The 24,400-nt window shown below is 45.5% G+C and overlaps 3 protein-coding genes and 1 long non-coding RNA gene across 5 annotated transcripts; 3 read left to right on the forward strand and 1 right to left on the reverse strand.

Moving 5' to 3' along the window:
• The first annotated feature begins 3,158 nt into the window (after positions 1 to 3,158).
• LOC123086262 (UDP-glycosyltransferase 83A1-like) lies at positions 3,159 to 4,703 on the forward strand. The gene is made up of 2 exons (XM_044507977.1): positions 3,159 to 3,657; positions 3,727 to 4,703. The coding sequence occupies exons 1-2, from the start codon at positions 3,159 to 3,161 to the stop codon at positions 4,701 to 4,703; spliced, it is 1,476 nt and encodes a 491-aa protein (XP_044363912.1).
• A 252-nt stretch (positions 4,704 to 4,955) lies between these two features.
• LOC123106205 (uncharacterized) lies at positions 4,956 to 15,795 on the reverse strand. Of its 2 annotated transcripts, none has more exons than XR_006451242.1 (5): positions 15,496 to 15,795; positions 15,303 to 15,411; positions 14,739 to 14,837; positions 13,742 to 13,848; positions 4,956 to 5,811 (listed from the first exon to the last, which is right to left on the reverse strand). It is a non-coding gene; the product is annotated as an uncharacterized lncRNA (long non-coding RNA). The 2 variants fall into 2 exon arrangements; XR_006451241.1 differs by having other exon boundaries at positions 4,959 to 5,811; positions 13,734 to 13,848.
• On the forward strand, positions 6,685 to 8,918 carry LOC123106197 (L-type lectin-domain containing receptor kinase SIT2). The gene has a single exon (XM_044528423.1). It carries the CDS (start codon positions 6,833 to 6,835, stop codon positions 8,822 to 8,824), a length of 1,992 nt encoding a protein of 663 aa, XP_044384358.1. The 5' UTR covers positions 6,685 to 6,832; the 3' UTR covers positions 8,825 to 8,918.
• LOC123106190 (L-type lectin-domain containing receptor kinase SIT2) lies at positions 10,635 to 12,824 on the forward strand. Its single transcript, XM_044528418.1, has one exon. It carries the CDS (start codon positions 10,639 to 10,641, stop codon positions 12,640 to 12,642), a length of 2,004 nt encoding a protein of 667 aa, XP_044384353.1. The 5' UTR covers positions 10,635 to 10,638; the 3' UTR covers positions 12,643 to 12,824.
• Positions 15,796 to 24,400: the final 8,605 nt, after the last annotated feature.

Genomic DNA, 24,400 nt, shown 5'->3' on the forward strand with positions numbered 1-24,400 from the left:
CAGTCTAGCTTTCAGTTTTATTTCAGCCGTTTATCTGTGAGGTCCTATTTCTAAGAAAATAGTTTTAAGGGGTCTTCCAAAAAATAGGCCGCACGCCCTGCCATTCAGTAGCTGACAACAGGCCCCATGCCACGCCGGAATGCTTTGTCATTTTTCTTCACTTTCCCATTTTGCCCTCCTGCTCGCTCTCTCCCCGACCGCTCGCGGCTCTCACTCTCTCTCCCCGACAGCTCTCGCTGTCTCCGACCCCGACCGCTCGCCCTCTCGTCGGCCAGTCGCTCGCCGGCCAGTCGCCACCCTCTCCCTCTCGTCGGTGTCTTCCTCACCGCAGTCTTGCACCTCACCACCCATAACCCTAGCAAACCGCCTCCCTCTCGTCGGTGAAAGGTGACATTTTTACCAGCTGGGGTGCTCGATTCGTGGCGGCGGTGCTCGATCCGTGGGCGGCGGTACTCGATCCGTGCTGGAGCCGCGGGAGGAGGAGGCCAAGGTGGAGATCGTGGTGCGGGAGGGGGAGCTCGGCGAGACGGCGGCTGGATCTGAAGCGCGGCTGCTCCACCTTCCTCAGGGTGGCGGGGATCTCCGGCTCGTTGCAGAGGAGAAGGGCCCGACCGCTGGCGTCATCCGCCGCTTCCTCAGGGTTGGCGGCGGCGGGCTGCGGTTCCGGCGGGAGGGCGGCACGTTGAAGGTGCTGCAGGTGGCGGACATGCACTACGCGGACGGGCGGAGCTATGTGTTAGCTTGAGGGGGCAAGGGGGCAATGCCCCCCCCCCCCCCTCATACGGACAACAGACTGCAATAAGTGAGTATTGGTCTTGATTTCTTTTCTTCTTGTGAATCAATTGACTTGCCCTGGTTAGAATTATTTTGATAATTTAAATTCTTTGATGTTCTCATCTGTTACAATCTATCCGAAGGTTGATTGTCATGAAAACATTTGATTCGTTTGTAGCTCCTTTCATTTTCATATTTTCACTAACCATCACTTTACGTGACTCTATTAGAATAATCTCAGCTGCATGTTGACCTTTTGAAGTTCGGGGGTCATGCTGAGAATATTTTTCCCTATATAATGACTTTCCCGTTGCTTTCTTTTTCAAACTCACAAGTTTTCTTTTAGCTTGAAAACACATAGCCCTCACCACTAGATATTCTTCATATATCCATTAACGGTAACCAACTTACTTAATTTCAACATTTTTTCCTTCAAACATGCACATTGTACTTTTTCCCTGATATGTCCCAGGGGAATAAGAAATTCTTGATTATGTGTTTAAGTTATGAGCGCCACATGTTATTTTACTTTCTCTCTTCTCTTACAGATAAGTATCTTCATTTTTTCATTTTATTCTCTTACAACGACAATGCTATAACAAGGGAGGATGAAGACAATGGATGTGGATGGGAAGGAGGGGCATGCAGAAATATGCTGCTTTGTCTTCTTGCAGTGAAACCGGATAAAAAAACCTTGAAAAAACTTAAAACCCGAGGAGCAACACATCCTGCTAATGCAAGAACAAGGAAAACACAAAAAACACTCCACACACAGTTATAAGAGAACACAAAGTTCAACTGCGTAAGGATATTTAAGGCTGGGTGGTGCAATATAGGTTATGTTGTAGTGAAAAACTTCGTTTTTGCTACTCTATCTTTTGCCCACTTGGTTTATGTCACTTTAGAAATTGACATTTCACTTTTCCACTCTTAGTTTTTGAAAATACATTACAATTGACATTCCGTGGAAAAAGCAAAAAATTCACGGTGTGAATTGTGATACATTATCAAAAGTTAAGAGTGGTAAAAATGAAATGAAAAATATTTGCTTTTGCCACGGCCTGGCATTTGTGATATATTGTCAAAAGCTAAGTGTGATAAAAGTGAGATGTCACATTCTAGAGTGACATAACATAGTGAGCAAAAACTAGAATGGTGAAACAAAGTTTTCCCAATGTTGTAACCACCCACAAGACAACATGGTGAAAAAGTCAGCGGTCGAACGAGCAAACTACCAGCAACAACATTGAACCCACTAACATAGGATAAATGCAGTGTTCCACTGTCAAGGAGCTGCACCACTGCCAGCCCTGAGCCATCCACCACCACCCAACATTAGGGTGGTTTTGCCCGTAGCGAGGTAAGAATCCGTGACGAGGTGACAATGATGGAGGGGAAATTGCTGGATCCATTAGGGTGGTCTCACTTGTATCAAGGTGAGAAAAATGTGAATCCAACATAAGTATACCAGCAAGGGTAATTGTTGGTCAAAGCTCGCATTGGCAAGGCGTAATCTGCAAGGTATTTCAGAACAGAGGGAGTAGTACTGTTTTCAAGCAAGTGTGGAGGGAGCAGAAGAACCATCGCCTTGAGACGATAAATGATGATACACGTAACATAACATCTTGAGCAAACACATGATTCATTTTGCAGTACATATTTTTGTCCGTTATATTTTATATCGGTCGAATGTTCCGAGCTGGATAGGCTAGGTAGTGTTACTCAAGGATCAACTTACTATTGAAAAATAAAATAGGTAAAATGTGGTACAAAGTTTTAAATGGGGTAAAATTGATTAAAATTTCTTAAATGAGGCAATCCCTGTCAAAAATGACAAAAGATGGGATAAAAAAGTAGATTTTTTTTTCCATACGCCTCCCAGCTGGGAGCCAGGTTCCATTATGTCATCTTGGGCGAAGTTAATTGTTGCTTCTTACTTGGCATATATGCAGCAAACTATCGTCGTGAAGACTTGGTAAAAGAACTAGCTAGCTTCTAGTAAACCACTGAAGTTGTCGAGTTGCCAAGTGTGTTTATCTCCTATGCTTTTAAAAAACTATGCCTCGACAGTCACAAGAAACTCTCCAACGAATCAAATGCAAGTACAATGCCTGATCATAAAATACAAGTAGAATGCCAGACCATAACTATTCTTCTTGCTGTGCAAACCCCAACAAGAAACCCCAACAAGAACCAGCTCAATTTTTTAGAAGGTCCAAGAACGAGATTAACCACTGGAGCAACAAGAATTATACCTTCTTCTTGGCTCTTGGTGCGTGTCTCCACACTCTCTTCTCCCACTATAAATTCTGCCGGTCATTACACAGCATCGACAGCTACTAGCTAGGATCACCGCTGCCAAGATCTCAGTTATAATTACGTCAATGGCGTGTCCACCACACGCCATCGTCATCCCCTACCCGGCGCAGGGCCATGTCATCCCACTCATGGAGGTCGCGCACGCGCTGGCTGACAGGGGCTTCAACGTCACCTTCGTCAACACCGAGTTCAACCACGCCCGTGTCGTCGCCGCCATGTCGAACGGTGCCGGCAGTGGGCTGGGCCGGATCCGGCTCGTGGAGGTGCCGGATGGCATGGCCCCTGGGGAGGACCGGAACCAGCTGGTGAGGCTGACCATACTCATGGCGGAGTTCATGGCGCCGCGGGTGGAGGAGCTCATTCTCCGGAGCGGCGAGGACGGCGCGTGCCCGGGCAAGATCACGTGCATGGTGACGGACTACAACGTCGGGTATTGGGCGGTGGACATTGCGCGAAGGACAGGGATCCGGGTGGGGGCCGTTTGGCCGGCGTCGGCCGCCGTCATGGTCACCCTGCTGAGCTTCCCCAAGCTGATCGAGGACAACATCATCGATGCGGAAGATGGTAAACTGACCGAGCAACTTGTTTGACTTCTCTTACATTATTTACTGACAAGTTCGTCTTTGCATGCAGGATCTACAGTGGGTGAGGGAACGTTCCAGCTGAGCCCCGACATGCCTGTCATGCACAGCGCCCACCTCGCATGGAACTGCATCGGCGACCACGACCAGCAGGCGACCCTCTACCGGCTCCTTGTCGACGGCGTTCGTGCAATGGAGCAGTGCGACTTCGTCATCTGCAACTCCTTCCAGGACGCGGAGCCGGCGTCTTTCAAGCTCTTCCCCAACGTCCTTCCCGTTGGCCCAATACTCACCGGCGAGCGCAGCGGCAAGGCCGTCGGCCACTTCTGGCAGCCGGAGGACGACGAGTGCATGTCCTGGCTCGACACGCAGCCGGAGAGATCCGTAGTGTACGTGGCCTTCGGCAGCTTCACCATGTTCGACCGGCGCCAGTTCGAGGAACTCGCGCTGGGGCTCGAGCTCTCGGGCCGGCCGTTCCTGTGGGTCGTGCGCCCGGACATCGGCCACGGCGCCGTCCACGACTACCCGGAGGGCTTCCTGGATCGCGTTTGCGGTGTCGGCGGCCAAGGCAAGCTCGTCTCCTGGTCACCGCAGCAGCGTGTGCTAGCGCACCCGGCGGTGGCGTGCTTCGTGTCGCACTGCGGGTGGAACTCCACCATGGAGGGCGTCCGGAACAGCGTGCCGTTCCTGGCCTGGCCCTACTTCGCCGACCAGTTCGTGAACCAGGTGTACATCTCCGACGTGTGGAAGGTCGGCCTCAAGGCCGTCGCCGACGACTCAGGAGTCATAACCAAGGAGCACATCGCCGGCAGGGTGGAGGAGCTGATGGGGGACGCCGGCATGAGGGAGAGGGTGGAGGCCATGAAGAAGGCCGCGCACCAGAGCATTCAGGAAGGGGGCTCCTCGCACGGAAACTTTGATGCTTTCGCGGAGGCCATGAAGAATGCGGCGCCACAGGAAGTGAGCGTTCAGGACGGGGGCGCCTCACCCGGAAACTTCCATACTCTTGCGGACGGCATGAAGGCATGATCATCTGCTGCTCGAGTGTATGTGTGGTAGTGTGCAATTTTGTGTTCACACAAAGAATAAAAATGGTTTAACCATCACCATTTGCCTTTATATTTGCCGCTGTTGTCTTTGTGAGTTACTTCGGGACGGAGGGTAACATAAGACGATTTTTGACACTGTCGGACTCTAAACACATCTTACAAAAAGTTACCTGAGAATTTTGGATGCGTCCGTAGATAACATGATGAAGAGCAGCAACATACGTAGCCCCAAGGCCAAGACAGGGAGGCCGCGGCGAGGACTTGCCAGGAACTAAACGGAGGCAGGATGTCAGCCACTTCCTATTCTACGCTTAAAGCACAAGTTATAGCTGTAACGGTACACAGCGCACACACCACCTAATCGCTTGCGTAGTGAGCCGGCCCATGCGGAATTTTTTCCGCTGGTTTTTGGAAGGTTCCCCCAGTTTTCTGGTGCGGTTTTTTCTGTGGTTTATTTTAGAACGGTTTCTATTCGGTTTTCCTTTTTCTTTTTCTTCTTTTTTTCTTCTCTTAATTCGTGATTTTTTTCAAATTCATGATATATTCTCAAATTCATGAGCCTTTTTTATAACCTAAAATTACTTTTAAATTTATGAACTTTTTTTAAATCCACAACTCCTTTCCAAATCTGTGAGTATCTTTTAAATCCGCAAACTTTTTTGAAATGAATGAACTTTTTAAAATCCACAACTCTTTTCCAAATCCGTGGTTTTTTCAGTGGTGAACTACTAAAACAGTAAAGATACGATAAACTAGCCATGTTGAATCAATGTGAAGTGGCAGCCCATTAAATAAGCAGATTTATTTTTGATCAAGATTGCTTTTCACACAAAAACTTGACAGGAAGGGGAAGGAAGGAGGGGAGGGTCCGAGATGCTGCTGCTCCTGCTACTGCAAGCTTCTGGTCCTCTATAGGGAGGTCGGGGCGCCGCATCGGAAGGCCGGCAATAGGGCGCAGGTGGAGCCCATGATGGCCCTCGCGGGTACATACAAGAAACTGAGTTACATCAGTTTTAAGTGACCAGAAGAATAGCTATTAATCAGCCGTCTCCTCCGAATGAACACAGGAAATCGCAGCAGAGGTCACCCTGGAAGAAGAACAGGGCATGAAAAACAAATGTAAGGCAGTAGCTAGGTGGGCCTCTGCATCAGGTATATAGACATATAGTATTATTATGATAGACAGAACAACCAACATATATTATTATAATCGACAAATCGCGTTCAAGCAATTAAGTAGTGCTGCGACACTAACAATGACTAATACCCTACATTGACGACTGAGTTATGACTTATGAATCCATGGTTGGCATATGTATAGGACTGACTTGTGCAAGCCAAAGATTATGTCACAACATGAGAACTTGGCCACATGCACCACACTCGGAGCAAGGTAATTTCCACCAGCCACAACTAGACCAGAGAAATATATCTGCTCATCAACAAGTCAAAGATTATGCCACAACTTAAAAAGAACTTGGCCACACTTGCAGCAAAGTAATTTCCACCAACCACAACTAGAGAAATATATCTGCACATCGACATCACAGCTAGCTTTCATTGTCCTAGATTGCCGCCGCAGGTCCACCATCGTTCATGATCTCCACAACTTCCATGAAATCGGAGTTCGCCACTAGCTTCTTGAGTGATCTCCACAATCTAACAATGACGATTGACTTAGGACTTCTGAGGCCATGGTTGACATATGTATATGACTGACTTTGTTCAAGTCAAAGATTATGTCACAACTTCAGAAGAACTTGGCCACTCACTTGCAGCAAGGTAATTTCCACCAACCACAACAAGAGAAATATCTGCACACCGACATCACAGCAGCTTTCATTGACCTTGACTTTGCAATGTAAGACTGCTTTGCTTCTAGCTCAATCCACACGTGCTTCATATGAGGACAACAAAAGTATGATCCAAAGAAGCAATATTTTGCTGTGCACAATACAATACTGCAGGAGTTGGTCAGGGGATGCTTTTCCAGAGAATCTGACCAACTGCAGCAAAATACTGCCAAATAGTAGACGGCAAGCTTGCTTATGTGATTATGCCTCTCCATCTTTCTTCATTTTGTCCAGATACTTCTGTTCATCAGGAGCCATGAGAAGCATCAAGCGTCTCTCCTTGCTCCAACATCTCCTCTTCTTCCTCGTCCTTGATCTTTCAGAGCTTGCTACCGGGCAACAAGACCAATTCGTCTACTCCGGTTTCGCAGGCACCAACCTCGCCCTCGACGGCACCGCCACCATCACACCAGACAGCCTGCTTGAGCTGACAAATGGCACCTTTCGTCTCAGAGGCCATGCTTTCCACCCGACTCCATTCCACTTCGGCAAGGCGCCCAACGGGACAGCGGATCAGGCTCAGTCCTTTGCTGTCTCGTACGTGTTTGCTATCTACTGCGTCCAGGCCCAGACCTGCGGCCACGGCATGGCCTCCATCATCGCCGCGAGCAGCAACTTCTCCGACACCATGCCCACCCAGTACCTGGGGCTCATCAACGACCACAACAACGGCAACCCAGCCAACCGCTTCTTCGCCGTCGAGCTCGACACCAACTGGAACGACGAGTTCAAGGACATTGACAACAACCATGTCGGGATCGACATCAACAACCTCGTCTCCGTGAACTCCAGCAGCGCCGGCTACTACGACGACCGCGACGAGGGTAACTTCCAAAACCTGACACTCGCAAGCTACAAAATGATGCAGGTGTGGGTGGAGTATGACGGAGGTCGCAGGCAGATCAGTGTGAGCTTGGCTCCCGTAAACATGGCCAAACCCACCAAACCACTGCTCTCCACCACCTACAACCTCTCAACGGTGCTCCCAGACATGGTTTACGTCGGCTTCTCCGCCTCGACAGGCTCATTCGACTCGCGGCAGTATGTGCTTGGTTGGAGCTTCGGCATCAACAGGCCTGCTCCGGCAATCGACATCACCAAGCTGCCCAAGCTGCCTCATCAAGGCCCCAAGGCTAGATCCAAGGTACTGGAAACCGTACTGCCAATAGTTTCTGCGGCATTTGTTCTTGCTGTGGGCACCACCGCCATTCTTCTTGTCCGAAGGCGGCTAAGGTATGCCGAGCTTAGAGAAGATTGGGAAACTGAATTTGGGCCCCATAGGTTTTCATACAAGGACTTGTTTCACGCCACCGAGGGATTTAAGAACAAGAATCTACTGGGGATTGGAGGATTTGGAAAGGTGTACAAGGGGGTGCTTCCAAAGTCGAAAGTGGAGATTGCTGTGAAAAGGATCTCCCACGACTCTAAGCAGGGGATGAAGGAATTTGTGGCAGAGGTTGCGAGCATCGGCCGCCTCCAGCACCGCAATATCGTGCAGTTGCATGGCTACTGCCGTCGCAAGGCTGAGCTTCTTTTGGTGTATGAATACCTGTCGAATGGAAGCCTCGACAAGTACCTGTATGATCAGGAGAAGAAGCCTACTTTAACCTGGGCCCAGAGATACAAAATCATCAAAGACATTGCGTCTGCCTTGCTCTACCTTCACCAGGAATGGGAGAAAGTTGTGTTGCATCGAGACATCAAGCCAAGCAACGTGCTCCTCGATGATGGACTGAACGGGCGGCTGGGTGATTTCGGCTTGGCAAGGTTATATGACCACGAGACTGGACCTCAAACCACACATGTTGTTGGGACCATTGGATACCTAGCTCCTGAGCTAGCACACACCAACAAAGCAACCCCACTTAGTGATGTGTTTTCCTTTGGCATGTTTGTTCTTGAGGTCACTTGTGGGCGAAAGCCCATTGAGCCAGCATCACAAGGCAACCAACTCACCTTGGTCAGATGGGTGATTGACCATTGGCACCAAGGAATTCTCACAGATGCAGTGGATACCAAGCTCCGAGGTGCCTACAATGTTGATGAGGCATGCCTAGCTCTGAAGTTAGGATTGCTGTGCTCACACCCATTGATCAATTTAAGGCCCAACATGAGGCAGGTTCTGCGGTATCTCAATGGTGATATGCCACCACCAGATCTGAATCTGACACACATGAGCTTCAACATTCCATCCCTGATGCAGAATGAAGTTTCAATAGATGACTTGCGTGCAGCCTTGATGGTGTAAATTCCACTTTCTTATTCCAATTTAGATGCACATTTGTCCAAACGCTACCATTTGTCCAATGTATTTACATGTGGAAGACCTATATAGAGAATTATTCTTGGTTAGTATGAAAAGCTCTTATTTTGTATGGTTTATCATAGCCTGTAAGAACAAGACCTAGATATGTAGGGCGTGTTCAGGAGAACACAACTACACAAGTATTTACATGTGTCCTGCAAGGCGCTATGCACTTGTTGGGAGTAGCATGGTGCCTACCCCTTAGGGTATGTGCAATGGTAGAGAAGACAATATTCCCTAAACCCACCACAACGGTGGCCGGGTCGTGCTCAACAAGTGGAACCCATGCCTTCAAGTGTTGTGCCACTTAATGAACGCATACATGCCTCCAACACGAACTCATATACACACTTGTTCGATAAGTGGTCTTTGCTTTGAGCGACCAGAGCATAGTGGGCTTTTTGCAAAGGCATGTATCCGGTTGGAGCAAGCAGCCAAGGAGATGTTTACCCCAGATGGTGATGGTTTAGTCTTCGGATCCGCCCTCCAATACCTTAGGATGTACTCTTTTCGTCGAACCATGCCATTTTAATCTTTGTACGTGTGAGTTTGTCATGGTGCGGTGGTGAAGTACTCCCCACTAATGCCAAGAGGTTCTCTGCATTGCACCTCTGCAAGAATAAGGCTTGCCTTGTATAATCCTTTCTCCCACCTCACCTCGTGCGGAAGCTTCTAGAACTGGGTTTGTCTTTTTTTTTTTACGGCTGAGTTTGTCTTTGTTTGGACTCTGTGCATCTTGTTCTGTACAGACAGGGTGTGAACTCTATGCAGTCATATCGCCTCGATGCAACGTTGGAGTCAATAAAGCTCCCATTGAGAAAAGGGTTGTCCTACAACAGTTCCTGACAATGCCCAATTTAGAATGCTACATACTCCTAGACGTCTGCCTTATGCACGTGTAGCCATGGAAAGCTACATAGACGACTGACTTGTGAGGCCATGTGCAGTAGTCAACATGGAAAAGCAAGGCCGACGCACATGAGATAAATTATGAAGGCATGCGTAGCTGCAAATAAATTATAGCCGCAGAGCAAAGATTTTTCCACTACTTACCTAACCATGTATCCTGAAAGTCGGATTCCCTCCATGGTAGGTAATCTTTACACATCACAAACTGAAGCTATGATGTTAAGTTGACTGCACGCATTTATCTAGAGTAGTAATCATAAATAACTGTATCATAAGGAAAACATGATTAAAATAAAATTCTATTCTGATTTATGCTACAGGCTGTGTAAATTTGGGTGTCAGTTCTTTCCAGGAAACAGTAAAATATTTATTGTTTAATTATACAAATCAGAAGAAAAAAACATGGTAGCAGCCATTATAGACGTACTGAAATGACACTGCATAACAATGACCAATGTGGAAAGCTACATGGACGACTGACTTTTCAAGTCATGCATGCATGTGTAACCACCGAAAGCTACATATAAAATAGACTTGTGAAGCTATGTGTAGTGGAGAATATGGGAAAGTAAGGACGACTGACTTTTGCACTGAAGTCATGAGATGAGTGGCTAAGAATTTCCTACCCTGCAAATAAATTACAACCATGAGGAAAGGATTGTGCACTGAAGTCATGCCTATCATGTTTTTTCAAAACATGTTCTTAGTATAAAATACCAAAACTATCAATGTCAGACAACGATGCCTGTGGAAAAGAGAGGGCAGGATAACAACTTTTACCTCACTGCAAATTAAGTTAAATAGCATCGCAGTCTGCTCCTGCAAGCACAAAGAAGCACCCATCTCACATGAAGTTCCTCTTCCTCTGTTTCCTCCTCTGCTCTGGCCTCGAGCTTGCGTTTTTCACTGCAGCAAGTGATGACCAACTCTTGTACCATGGCTTCACAGCCGGTACCAACCTCACCGTCGACGAGGCTGCTTCAGTCACGTCGAACGGACTCCTTGAACTAACCAATGGCTCGCTTGGTTGCAAAGGTCATGCGTTCTACCCAACTCCATTGCACTTCCGCAAATCGCATGATGATACCGTGAAATCTTTCTCAGTCGCCTTCGTGTTTGCCATCCACTCTAGCTACCCAATCATGAGCCGACAGGGCTTGGCTTTCGTCGTTGCCCCAAGCATGAACTTCTCAACTGCATTGGCCAATCAATACTTGGGCCTCATGAACTCCCAGAACAACGGCAACTTGAGCAACCACATCTTCGCCATCGAGCTAGACACCGTCCTAAACATCGAGTTCAAAGACATCAACACCAACCATGTAGGTATTGACATCAACAGCCTCCAGTCTTTAGAGTCCAACCCTGCAGGATACTATGATGATAGGAATGGTACCTTCCAAGACATGGTTCTTGCTAGCGGTGATGCAATTCAAGTGTGGGTCGACTACAATGGTGAAGCCAAGAAAATCAGTGTGACCATGGCTCCCCTTCAAATGGCGAAACCTACAAGGCCACTCATCTCGACAGATTATGACCTCTCAAGTGTGTTACAAGATCCATCCTACATCGGCTTCTCATCTTCAGGTGGAGAGGTCGACTCAAGACATTATGTGCTTGGTTGGAGTTTTGGGATGAACAAACCAGCCCCACTGATCAATTCTGCGAAGCTGCCAAAGCTACCTCAGCCAAAGCATCAATCAAAGCTGCTGAAAATCATCCTACCTATAGCGAGTGCAATTTTCGTATTTGCTGTGGGTTCTATGGTCATTTTACTTGTGAGGAGAAAATTGAGGTATGCTGAGCTAAAAGAAGATTGGGAGATCGAGTTCGGGCCACATCGGTTCTCATACAAGGATTTGTTCCATGCCACAGAAGGATTTAAGAACAAACACCTACTTGGTGCAGGAGGGTTTGGGAAGGTATATAAAGGGACCCTTCCATCAACTAAACTAGAGGTTGCTGTGAAGAGGGTATCCCATGACTCCAGACAGGGCCTAAAGGAGTTTGTTGCTGAGGTTGTCAGCATTGGCCGCATCCGACATCGTAACCTTGTTCAGTTGCTTGGCTATTGTAGGAGAAAAGATGAACTCCTTTTGGTGTATGACTACATGTCAAATGGTAGCCTTGATAAGTATTTGTATTGTGATGATCAAATGCTTATACTAAACTGGGCTCAGAGGTTTCGGATAATAAAGGATATTGCATCAGGCTTGCTCTACCTCCATGAAAAATGGGAGAAAGTGGTCATCCACCGTGACATCAAAGCAAGCAACGTACTCCTTGATAGTGAAATGAATGGGAGGCTAGGTGACTTTGGCCTTGCAAGACTTTATGATCATGGAACTGATATGCAGACCACACATGTGGTTGGTACCATTGGGTACCTAGCCCCAGAACTGATATGCACAGGTAAGGCAACTCCTCTCACCGATGTGTTTGCCTTTGGGATTTTCCTTCTTGAGGTTGCCTGTGGGCAAAGGCCAGTTAACAGCAATGCACGAGGAGATCAACCTTTGTTAGCTGATTGGGTTCTTGAGCATTGGAATAAGGGATCACTGACTGAGGCAGTAGATACGAGGCTACAGAATGACTATAATGTTGACGAGGCATGCCTAGTGCTAAAGCTAGGACTACTATGTGCACACCCGTTTACCAATGCAAGGCCCAACATGCAGAGTATCATGCGGTACCTCGATGGCGATTTGCAACTCCCAGACTTGACAGATACAGACATGAGCTTCAGCCTGCTCTCTCAAATGCAGGGTCAAGGGTTTGACCGTTACGCATTGTCATATCTTTCAGTAAACACGAGCATTGGCACAATATCTGGTCTTTCAGGAGGAAGATGATACCAATGTTGGTTGATGTTATCATATATGTGAGCTTGCATGCCACATTTTGTTTACTACCAAGTCATGTAATGTTTGGGGCTAGGTTAGACTTCTCAGAGGCTTTTCTTATTGTGAGAGTAGTGCGTAATTGCTTTTCGAATAGGGTTTACAGCTCATAATTTTAATATCTAAATGAAGAAGCTACCAGCGTACTTGTGGGTTGATTTACATATGCATCATTCAATTGCTTATTACGTGGTGTCTCACAGCCCACAAATAAATACTATCTTTGTATTAATGGGTTGATCTACATGTATTATTCAGTTGCTTATTGCATGGTGTTTTACAGCTCACAAACATATATGTATATGACGTAGAAACTGTGGGAAGTGTATCTACCTCCCTGGAGGAGGCTGCGTTTATATATTTATTAGTTACAAACAGAGTAAAGGTAGGATTGCAGCCATCTCCACCATTAGAGATGACACACAACGATGAGGCGGCGATTCTGCAGCCTATCTTTCCTTCTCCAACAACCTAATGACGCCGCCGCCCCTTCGCAAGCTGCCCCCATCACACCTCCTTCCCTCCCGTCACCGCTCAGCAGCCCCACAATACCATCCCTCTATTGGGACCGAGTGTTACCACCCTGTGAGCTCGCCACCATGCCCGTTATTCTTTCCAGCCTGACTAGCCGTCGGTTGTGGACCCACGCAGTCCCTCCTCTCATCACCACCACTTATGCTGCCAAGCTGATGTGCGACGTCTAATCTCATCATGTATGATAAAGGCTACACAAGTGGAGTTCCAAACACTGCCCCCACTGATACGACCCTAGATGTAATTAATCTTTCAACCCCACCCATTTTTAACTCCAGCAGCAGGCAACTTTAAAACAAAATGAAAAGAGTCTACAGTACTTTATTTAGCTTATTAAGTGGCAACTTAGCAAGGACTGAAAATATAGTCTGGCTGGCTTCACAGAAATATTATACTATAACCACTACCTCAGACCAGTACGTAAATATGCCAATACATGTCAGTGTGCCAGACTAGAACAAAATCCAAAATGATTTCCATCAAATGTAAACCAAGACTAGAATAATTACCAGCTGACCTTGTCGGAGGTCATCTCCCTTTCTGAAAATTATCTTGGATGCTCCCCCATTCGCCGTCTTAAATGTAAGACGCGGTGGATTTCAAGGCACTCTTGAATATGGATGACTGTTAGGTGAACACTAGTAAGGATAAGTGTATGACTTAATAGTGAACGAATTGGCTGAAACGAAATTGCCAGATTAAATCAATTAAAGCACCTAGAATTCGAAACAAAATTAGCAAAAATAAGTCAATTAAAGCAACTAAGACAAGTTAATCCATACATATATGATCCATGTTTTTCTAGCATTCAACAGTAAACAGTGAGCAAATTAATGATGTAACAAGTATTGCCTCATCAAAGTTAGTATGCTCACTAACAACTACTGACAACACCTGCCCCAATTTCTCGACTATAAAAATTAGTATGAAACTAGCAATTTCAATATTTAATAAAGCAGAAATGGACAACAGATCATAACATGTGAGTTTTATATACAGTAGTTAAGTATAAAAAGAAATTGCTGATCATGATAACCAAATGCTGACTGAGTCATCATCACATCAATTGGTTCACACTTTCCATTTTCCAATCAATAATACAACAGCTTCTTTAGCCTCCCACACATTATCACAATACTAAAGATTACAAACTATATCAAGGTAATGTGGAGTCGACAGCTCGATATTATATAACAGGCTGCCTTGTCATTTAGCAATTAGATCAAGGAATGTGAAATGGAAATGCAGAAGTTACCACATAGATTCTTTTCAACACACATAAAGTTTGAAATGGTAGAAAAAAATAGTGACATTAGAAACCAATTTCCGGTGTCCTTTTTATTGATCACTGGACATGACCATATTATATTAATGAATTATTGGACTCGGTACGGCCCAGCATGCCTAGAAAGCACATTTCTCTGATGCACATACGAAATATGACAGTACAGAACATAAGCCGTGCTGAGATATAAGGATAACTAGATGTTTTGACTAACTTGGATATCACTCACTTGCACTGAACGGACAAACTTTGTAAGAGCTTTCTTCTCAGATACCAAAGAAAAACGGAAATTCCACAGCGGTTGCTTCTCCTCCACATGCATAATTCCCTGAATATCAATATTAGGTTACTCAACCTTTTCATGAGCATAATTCCTCCTATATGTAGGAATAGTTACCAGAGAAGCTACATGGGATTCAACAGATTAGTAAGGGCCAGTTTTTGCCACACACACACGCGCGCGCGCGCGCGCGTGCAAAATATCAACTGAAATGTATGAAAGCATGAACCATCAATTAGTTGCACAAATCAGTTAAACTGGACCAGATGAACATCGTATTTAGTATGAAAAGGCATACTTCCACTCAGAAAGATACTGATTATGTCGGTCTAGTTTTGCCAACAACATGTTCAGTACAGCTTTCAAATGATATAGCCTTCATGCTAGACGGGAATCAACCACTACACTCACGGTATAAGATGTTTAAATATTTTTCACAAACAGGTTAGGAAACTAGAAACATGATGAAGAATGAAAAAGAATGAAACACTCTGACGGTAAATCAGTTTCAACCTGGAAGACAACTCGCAATCAACAAATGTTCCAGCATCTCGCAATCCTCCTCAAATTTGTCCACGGCACTGAAGGCAATCCACGTGTTAACAAGCCTCTCACCTCGCTCCTTTGGAAATGTGAAGAGGGAGGTCAGAAGAGAGTGGAGATCTGGGGGCAGGGACATGAGGGGAGGAGAGGAACGAGTGAGTACCTCGAGAGGCGGAGGGGGGGAGGGGGGGGGGGGGTATGCGAAAGGTGAGGGCGGGGCGTGGGAGTCGCCGCCGTGCTTGCCCTGCTGATGCCGGTGGTCGACACGGCCACGGCCATGGCCGGCCGGCCGGCGAGGGGTGGTGATGAGTTCGTGACACTAGCTGTGCCGCCGGCAGCAGCAGCCGTCGCGAGGGAGTCCGGCTGGCTGAGGGTTGGCGCGGCGCGGTGGCGGTGGCGATCCGGCCGGCCGGCCGCCTCGTCGTCTTCACTCTGCTTTTTTTTTTCTTGGAGCTAATCGTCTTCACTCTGCAGAGAGACAGAGATGCAAACCGGCTAGTGTAGCTGGGCTGGGCATGTAATTCGGCAGCATCAGAAAACAGAGCCCAGTAAGAATATGAGGCCAAGCCTACTTGCATCAAACTTATGCGGCGACTATATCTCGCCTAAAGCAAGTCGTACATTTTTTTTGAGACAAAGCAAACTGTAGATATGCCAAAATCACTAATTAAAGAGCACTTCTTCCAACGGTCGGCACCGGCGGTGAACCACCTTTTATTCGCAGATGATAGCTTGCTGTTTTTCAGGGTAAGTGTTGATGGAGCGGAAGCAGTATCAAACCTCACTAGTAGAAAAGGGGCAAATGGTCCAGGCCGGTCAAGCCCATTAGTCCTGGTTCAATCCAGAACCGGGACCAATGGGGGCATTGGACCCGGTTCGTGAGCCCCGGGGGCCGGTCGGGCCACGTGGGCCATTGGTCCCGGTTCGTCTGGACCTTTTGGTCCCGGTTGGTGGGACGAACCGGGACCAATGGGACTCGCTCCTGGCCCACCATCATTGGTCCCGGTTGGTGGCATATGAACCGGGACTAAAAGGTTGGTCCTCGTTGCGGCCAGAGTTTAGTCCCACCTCGCCAACCGAAGGGGGCTCAGACCGGTTTATAAGCCCCTCCCTCTCTACCTTGTTGACCTCCTCTCAAAATGAAAATAGATGCCCTTATACAGGAAATTTAACCTAAATTCATACTGAATTTCTCTGAAGTTAGTAGAAATTTATTATGAAATTAGGTTGAATTTTCTCTATAAGCGCATCTATGCTCATTTCTGAGTAGTTTTTTATATAGTTTTTTTTCTTTTCTGCTATATTTATTTTTTTCCTTTTTATTTCTGAGTTGTAATAAGTCATTAAAAATAAGCATATATGCTCATTTTTTAGTAAAGTTAATCACCACTATTTTTTCTTCTATTTATTTCTGAATTGTAATAAGTCATTAAAAATAAGCATCTATGCTTATTTTTTAGTAAAGTTAATCACAACTATTTTTTCTTCTATTTATTTCTGAGTAGTTTTTTATATAGTTTTTTTCTTTTTCTGCTATTTTTATTTTTTTCTTTTTATTTCTGAGTTGTAATAAGTCATTAAAAATAAGCATCTATGCTCATTTTTTAGTAAAGTTAATCACAACTATTTTTTCTTCTATTTATTTCTGAATTGTAATAAGTCATTAAAAATAAGCATCTATGCTCATTTTTTTATAAAGTTAATCACAACTATTTTTTATTCTATTTATTTCTGAGTAGTTTTTTATACAGTTTTTTTTCTTTTCTGTTATATTTATTATTTTTCTTTTTATTTCTGAGTTGTAATAAGTCATTAAAAATAAGCATCTATGCTCATTTTTTAGTAAAGTTAATCACAACTATTTTTTCTTCTATCTATTTCTGAATTGTAATAAGTCATTAAAAATAAGCATCTATGCTCATTTTTTTAGTAAAGTTAATCACAACTATTTTTTATTCTATTTATTTCTGAGTAGTTTTTTATATAGTTTTTTTCTTTTCTGCTATATTTATTTTTTTTTCTTTTTATTTCTGAGTTGTAATAAGTCATTAAAAATAAAAAAGAGGCGCAATGCACGTTAATTAGCTTCAAGCCTTTCGAAATAGTGTAAACTGCACTGCACACAACACCGTGCAGTCTACCCTAATCCTCAAGGTTTGAAGCTAAACAACGTGCAGGTGAGCATTGAGCCTCTTCTTCATCGTCTCTGCACTCAGGGCTTATAAACCGCTGCGAGTGCCTCTCGCTTGGCGAGGTGGGACTAATTAAAAATAGCTGTAGAAAGAGGTGCATTGGAACCGGTTGGTGGCACCAACTGGTACCAATCCCGCTCTTTGGTCCCGGTTGGTGGCACCAACCGGAACAAATGCCCCTCTTTTGTCCCGGTTGGAGCCACCAATCGGGACCAAAGGTCTTCGTTTCCCACCCTTTGGGCTGCCGAAAAGAGGCCTTTGGTCCCGGTTGGTGGCTCCAACCGGGATTAAAGGTAGCATTGGTCCCGGTTTGTGGCACGAACCGGGACCAAAGCCTTTGCTATATACTAAGTAGCACTGCCGCCTCGCCCCGACTTTGATCTCTCCTCAACGCTGCGCGCCGTCCCCCTGCCGCCACCTCGCCGTCGCCGCCCCGCCCCGACGCCGTCGCCGCCCGCCCTGCCGCCCCGGCCCGCGCGCCGTCGCCGCCCGCCCTGCCGCCCCGGCCCGCGCCGCCTCGACGCCGTCGCCGCTCCGCGCCGCACCTCGCCGTCGTCGTCGCCGTCGCCATCGCCGGCCGTGAGCAACTTTTTTTTTATTTTTGCTAGATTTTTTTAGATTTTTTTGTAGTTCATAGATTTTTTTGTTAGATTAGATTTGTAGTAATTTAGATATGTAGTTCATATTGTGTAATTTAGATTGTGTAATTAATTTGTTTATATTATGTTAGATTATTTTCTGTTAATACATTTTTTTGTTAGATTAGATGTGTAGTAATTTAGATATGTAGTTCATATTGTGTAATTTAGATTGTGTAATTAATTTGTTCATATTATGTTAGATTTTTTCTGTTAATAGATTTTTTTGTTAGATTAGATGTGTAGTAATTTAGATATGTAGTTCATATTGTGTAATTTAGATTGTGTAATTAATTTGTTTATATTATGTTAGATTTTTTTTCTGTTAATAGATTCTTTTTGTGATATTATTGTTGAATATGCATGTTTGGTGATATTATTGTTAATAGATCTTTTTGTTAGATTAGATGTGGTGTAATTTAGATATGTGGTCCATATTGTGTAATTTAGATTGTGTAATTAATTTGTTCATTTTTAGTAAGTACTATTTTATTTTATTTATAGTAAGTGCTTCATATATATATAGTTGAACTAGCTAGTTGATTTAATAAACTAATTTATTTTACTACATATAGAAGTAGTTTGTTTTTAGTAAGTACTAATTTATTTATTTATAGTAATTGCTTAGTAGTACTATGTTTTTCAACAGATAATCCCGAATGATTGTGTGCCTCATCTGATGTATACGCACAGTACCCTTCATGTTTTGAACATACAACCAGGTCTTCCTACGAATCTCAACTGTCCATACCGGGTTTCTAAAAGAAGTGGAGACATGACAATCAAAGAATGAAAAAAATGTATGGACAGTCGTAAGGAGCTTCTTGGAAGCAGAAGGCAGCGAAGGGCAAGAATTGGAGACAGGATGATTACCATTCTTCATAATGGAGAGTCAGGGTCTATATTGTTTTATGCTATTTTACCTTAAGGGTGTTTTAGGTCCTACCTGATACTGATGATAATGTGCTAAGAACAATTATGTAGGGTTGGGTTCGATGACTATAAGGATGATGATCGTATGACTTATTATTAATAACGAGTAGAAGTTTGTATGATGATGCATGATTAGTAGAACTTGTTATTATATATGATGATGTATGATGCGAGCATGCATGAGTTGTTATATCAGCGGGTGAAATGAACATAGCAGCAGCGTTGGTAAACCAAGGACGAAGATATAAGAGAGGACACTTCTCTCTATTAGCTAGCTAATAACAACCTAAAAATAACACCCAAAACCCCTAAAGCAGCCACTTTTCTAAAAAAACATGGAATTTTGGTCCCGGTTGGTGCCACCAACCGGGACCAAAGGCCCCCCTGACTGGGCATGGCGGACCGGCCACGTGGAGGCACATCTGTCCCGGTTCGTGTTTGAACCGGGACTAATGGGTGGAGGTATTAGTAACGACTCATTAGTCTCGGTTCATGAACCGGGACTAAAGGCCCTTACGAACCGGGACTAATAGGTGTTTTTCTACTAGTGCCTATTGGACACATATTGTTTGGCATCTGGTCAAAGGATAAACAAGGATAAATTTTCAATTTTCTTTAGCAAGGGCTACCCAGAGATAGTACGTGATGCTGTCAAAGGCCACTTGCAGGTTCCTAATGAATCATTAAGCGACAGATATTTGGGCATGCCAACGGACGTGGATCACTCAAAGAAGGGTAGTTTTAAATATTTGAGTGACAGAGTTTGGGACAAGGTAAAGGGATGGATGAGCAAATGCCTGTCCGCGGGTGGAAAAGATGTGCTAATTAAATCGGTAGCCCAAGCTATCCCAGTGTTCTCTATGTCATGTTTTAAACTCCCGAGAGGCCGGCTTATATGATCATATCAAATCCATCATCAGGAAATTTGGGTGGGGCTGCAAGCAGGGAGAACGCAAGTCGGCTAGGGTGTCATGGGATGTGATGACACGCCCGAAACACCTAGGCGGGCTAGGCTTCAGGGATCTTGAGATTTTCAACCTATCTTTATTGGCTCGTCGAGCTTGGAGACTCTTGCAAGAACTGATGAGTTTGAGTGCAAGAATATTGAGGGCTGCATACTACCCTGACATGACGATCCTAAACGCGGAGTTGGGGTCTAGACCGTCTCAGATTTGGCGAGCTATACTGGAGGGGCGGGATTTGTTGAAGCAGGGACTCATTCGCCGGATTGGTAATGGTCAAACAACGGAGATATGGAGCGATAACTGGATACCGAAGGAGATGACGCCACGACCCATCACATCACTGGTTGTTAATCCTCCGAGGTATGTTTCGGAGTTGCTCTCCCCGGCAACAGCCTCCTGGAATGAGGCTATAGTACAGACAGTGTTCCTACCCATAGATGTTGATGCTATCTTAAAGATCCCGGTATGTACTCGCAATGTAGAGGACTTTTGAGCTTGGTATCCGGACAAGAAAGGCAAGTTCAGTGTTAGTTCAGCCTATAAGTTTTTGCTTAAGACAAAAATGCAGAGGGATGAGTGGCTGAAAGGAAGCAGTGGATCATCTCATACCGAAAAAGATGAAAAAGCTTGGACATCCTTGTGGAAACTTAAAATCCCGTCGAAGGTGAGGATCTTCCTTTGGAGGCTTGCTCATCACTCACTCCCCACAACAGATGTCTTGAAGAGACGAAACATGTCAGACAGAGATGTATGCCCGCTCTGTGGATGCGAGGATTCATGGCGACATGCGTTGGTTGCATGCACGATGTCCCGTTGCGTGTGGGCGCTTTCAGATGAAAATCTGGTGTCACTCATGTCTGAGAATGAGGAATCCAACGCAAGAATATGGCTGTTTGAACTTAATGAGAGACTGGACCATGCTAGCTTTACAAGGATGGTCATCACGCTATGGTCCATATGGTATGCCAGGAGGAAGGCTATCTATGAATCGATTTTTCAGAGCCCCCAACATACGGTGTCTTTTATCAATAATTACATTGACGAGTTGGGACATATGTGTTGGGGAACGTAGCAGAAATTCAAAATTTTCTTACATGTCACCAAGATCTATCTATGGAGAAACCAACAACGAGGGGAAGGAGAGTGCATCTACATACCCTTGTAGATCGCTAAGCGGAAGCGTTCAAGAGAACGGGGTTGAAGGAGTCGTACTCGTCGTGATCCAAATCACCGGAGATCCTAGTGCTGAACGGACGGCACCTCCGCGTTCAACACACGTACAGCTCGGTGACGTCTCCCACGCCTTGATCCAGCAAGGAGAGAGGGAGAGGTTGAGGAAGACTCCACCCAGCAGCAGCACAACGGCGTGGTGGTGATGGAGGAGCGTGGTAGTCCAGCAGGGCTTCGCCAAGCACCGCGGGAGAGGAGGAGTAAGAGAGGTAGGGCTGCGCCAATAGAGGGAGAAACTCCTGTGTTGGGCAGCTCGCAGGCCTCAAGTATTTATAGGGGGAGGGGAGGGGGCTGCGCCCCCTCTAGGGTTCCCTCCCCAAGGGTGGCGGCAGCCCCCAGATGCCATCTGGGTGGCGGCCAGAGGGGGAGAGAGGGGAGGCGCGCCTGGGGTGGGCCTTAGGGCCCATCTGCCCTAGGGTTTGCCCCCTCCCACTCTCCCTTGCGCCTTGGGCCCCTTGTGGGGGGCGCACCAGCCCACCTGGGGCTGGTTCCCTCCCACACTTGGCCCATGCAGCCCTCCGGGGTTGGTGGCCCCACTTGGTGGACCCCCGGGACCCTCCCGGTGGTCCCGGTACTTTAACGGAAAAACCCGAAACTTTTCCGGTGACCAAAACAGGACTTCCCATATATAAATCTTTACCTCCGGACCATTCCAGAACTCCTCGTGACGTCCGAGATCTCATCCGGGACTCCGAACAACATTCGGTAACCACATACAAACTTCCTTTATAACCCTAGCGTCATCGAACCTTAAGTGTGTAGACCCTACGGGTTCGGGAACCATGCAGACATGACCGAGACGTTCTCCGGTCAATAACCAACAGCGGGATCTGGATACCCATGTTGGCTCCCACATGTTCCACGATGATCTCATCGGATGAACCACGATGTCAAGGACTCAATCGATCCCGTATACAATTCCCTTTGTCTAGCGGTATTGTACTTGCCCGAGATTCGATCGTCGGTATGCCGATACCTTGTTCAATCTCGTTACCGGCAAGTCTCTTTACTCGTTCCGTAACACATCATCCCGTGATCAACCCCTTGGTCACATTGTGCACATTATGATGATGTCCTACCGAGTGGGCCCAGAGATACCTCTCCGTTTACACGGAGTGACAAATCCCAGTCTCGATTCGTGCCAACCCAACAGACACTTTCGGAGATACCTGTAGTGCACCTTTATAGCCACCCAGTTACGTTGTGACGTTTGGTACACCCAAAGCATTCCTACGGTATCCGGGAGTTGCACAATCTCATGGTCTAAGGAAAAGATACTTGACATTAGAAAAGCTTTAGCATACGAACTACGATCTTTGTGCTAGGCTTAGGATTGGGTCTTGTCCATCACATCATTCTTCTAATGATGTGATCCCGTTATCAACGACATCCAATGTCCATGGTTAGGAAACCGTAACCATCTATTGATCAACGAGCTAGTCAATAGAGGCTTACTAGGGACATGGTGTTGTCTATGTACCCACACATGTATCTGAGTTTCCTATCAATACAATTATAGCATGGATAATAAACGATTATCATGAACAAGGAAATATAATAATAACTAATTTATTATTGCCTCTAGGGCATATTTCCAACAGTCTCCCACTTGCACTAGAGTCAATAATCTAGTTCACATCGCCATGTGATCAACACTGATAGGTCACATCGCCATGTGACCAACATCCAAAGAGTTTACTAGTGTCTTAAACTAGTTCACATCACCATGTGATTAAGTCTCAATGAGTTCTGGGTTTGATCATGTTTTGCTTGTAAGAGAAGTTTTAGTCAACGGGTCTGCAACATTCAGATCCGTATGTACTTCGCAAATCTCTAAGTCATATTGTAAATGCTGCTTCTACGCTCCACTTGAAGCTATTCCAAATGGTTGCTCCACTATACGTATCCGGTTTGCTACTCAGAGTCACTCGGATAGGTGTTAAAGCTTGCATCGACGTAACCCTTTACGCCGAACTCTTTATCACCTCCATAATCGAGAAACATATCCTTATTTACTTCAAGGACAATTTTGACCGCTGTCCAATGATCCATTCCTGGATCATTCTTGTACCCCTTGACTGACTCATGGCAAGGCACACTTCCAGTGCGGTACACAGCATAGCATACTATAGAGCCTACGTCTAAAGCATAGGGGACGACCTTCATCCTTTCTCTCTTTTCTGCCGTGGTCGAGCTTTAAGTCTTAACTTCATACCTTACATCTCAGGCAAGAACACCTTCTTTGACTGATCCATCTTGAACACCTTCAAGATCATGTCAAGGTATATGCTCATTTGAAAGTACCATTAAGCGGTTTTGATCTATCCTCATAGATCTTGATGCTCAATGTTCAAGTAGCTTAATCCAGGTTTTCACTTGAAAAACACTTTTCAGATAACCCTATATGCTTTACAGAAAATTCTACATCATTTCTGATCATCAATATGTCAATGACATATACTCATCAGAAATTCTATAGTGCTCCCACTCACTTCTTTGGAAATACAAGTTTCTCATAAACTTTGTATAAACCCAAAATCTTTGATCATCTTATCAAAGTACATATTCCAACTCCGAGATGCTTACTCCAGTCCTTAGAAGGATCGCTGGAGCTAGCATACCTTTTAGCATCCTTAGGATCGACAAAACCTTTCTGATTGTATCACATACAACCTTTCCTTACGAAAACTGGTAAGGAAACTTGTTTTGACATCCATTTGCCAGATTTCATAAATGCAGCTTGTGCTAACATGATTCCGACGGACTTCAAGCATCGCTACAGATGAGAAAATCTCATCATAGTCAACTCCTTGAACTTGTGAAAAACTCTTCGCCACAAGTCGAGCTTCATAGACGGTGACGTTACCGTCCACGCCCGTCTTCTTCTTAAAGATCCATTTATCTCAATGGCTTGCCAATCATCGGGCAAGTCCACCAAAGTCCATGCTTTGTTATGATACATGGATCCTATCTCGGATTTCATGGCTTCTAACCATTTGTCGGAATATGGGCCCACCATCGCTTCTCCATAGCTCGTAGGTTCATTGTTGTATAGCAACATGACCTTCAAGACAGGATCATCGTACCACTCTGAAGCAGTACGCGTCCTT

Source organism: Triticum aestivum, chromosome 1B (genome assembly GCF_018294505.1).
Source record: "Triticum aestivum cultivar Chinese Spring chromosome 1B, IWGSC CS RefSeq v2.1, whole genome shotgun sequence".
Lineage (NCBI taxonomy): Eukaryota > Viridiplantae > Streptophyta > Magnoliopsida > Poales > Poaceae > Triticum > Triticum aestivum.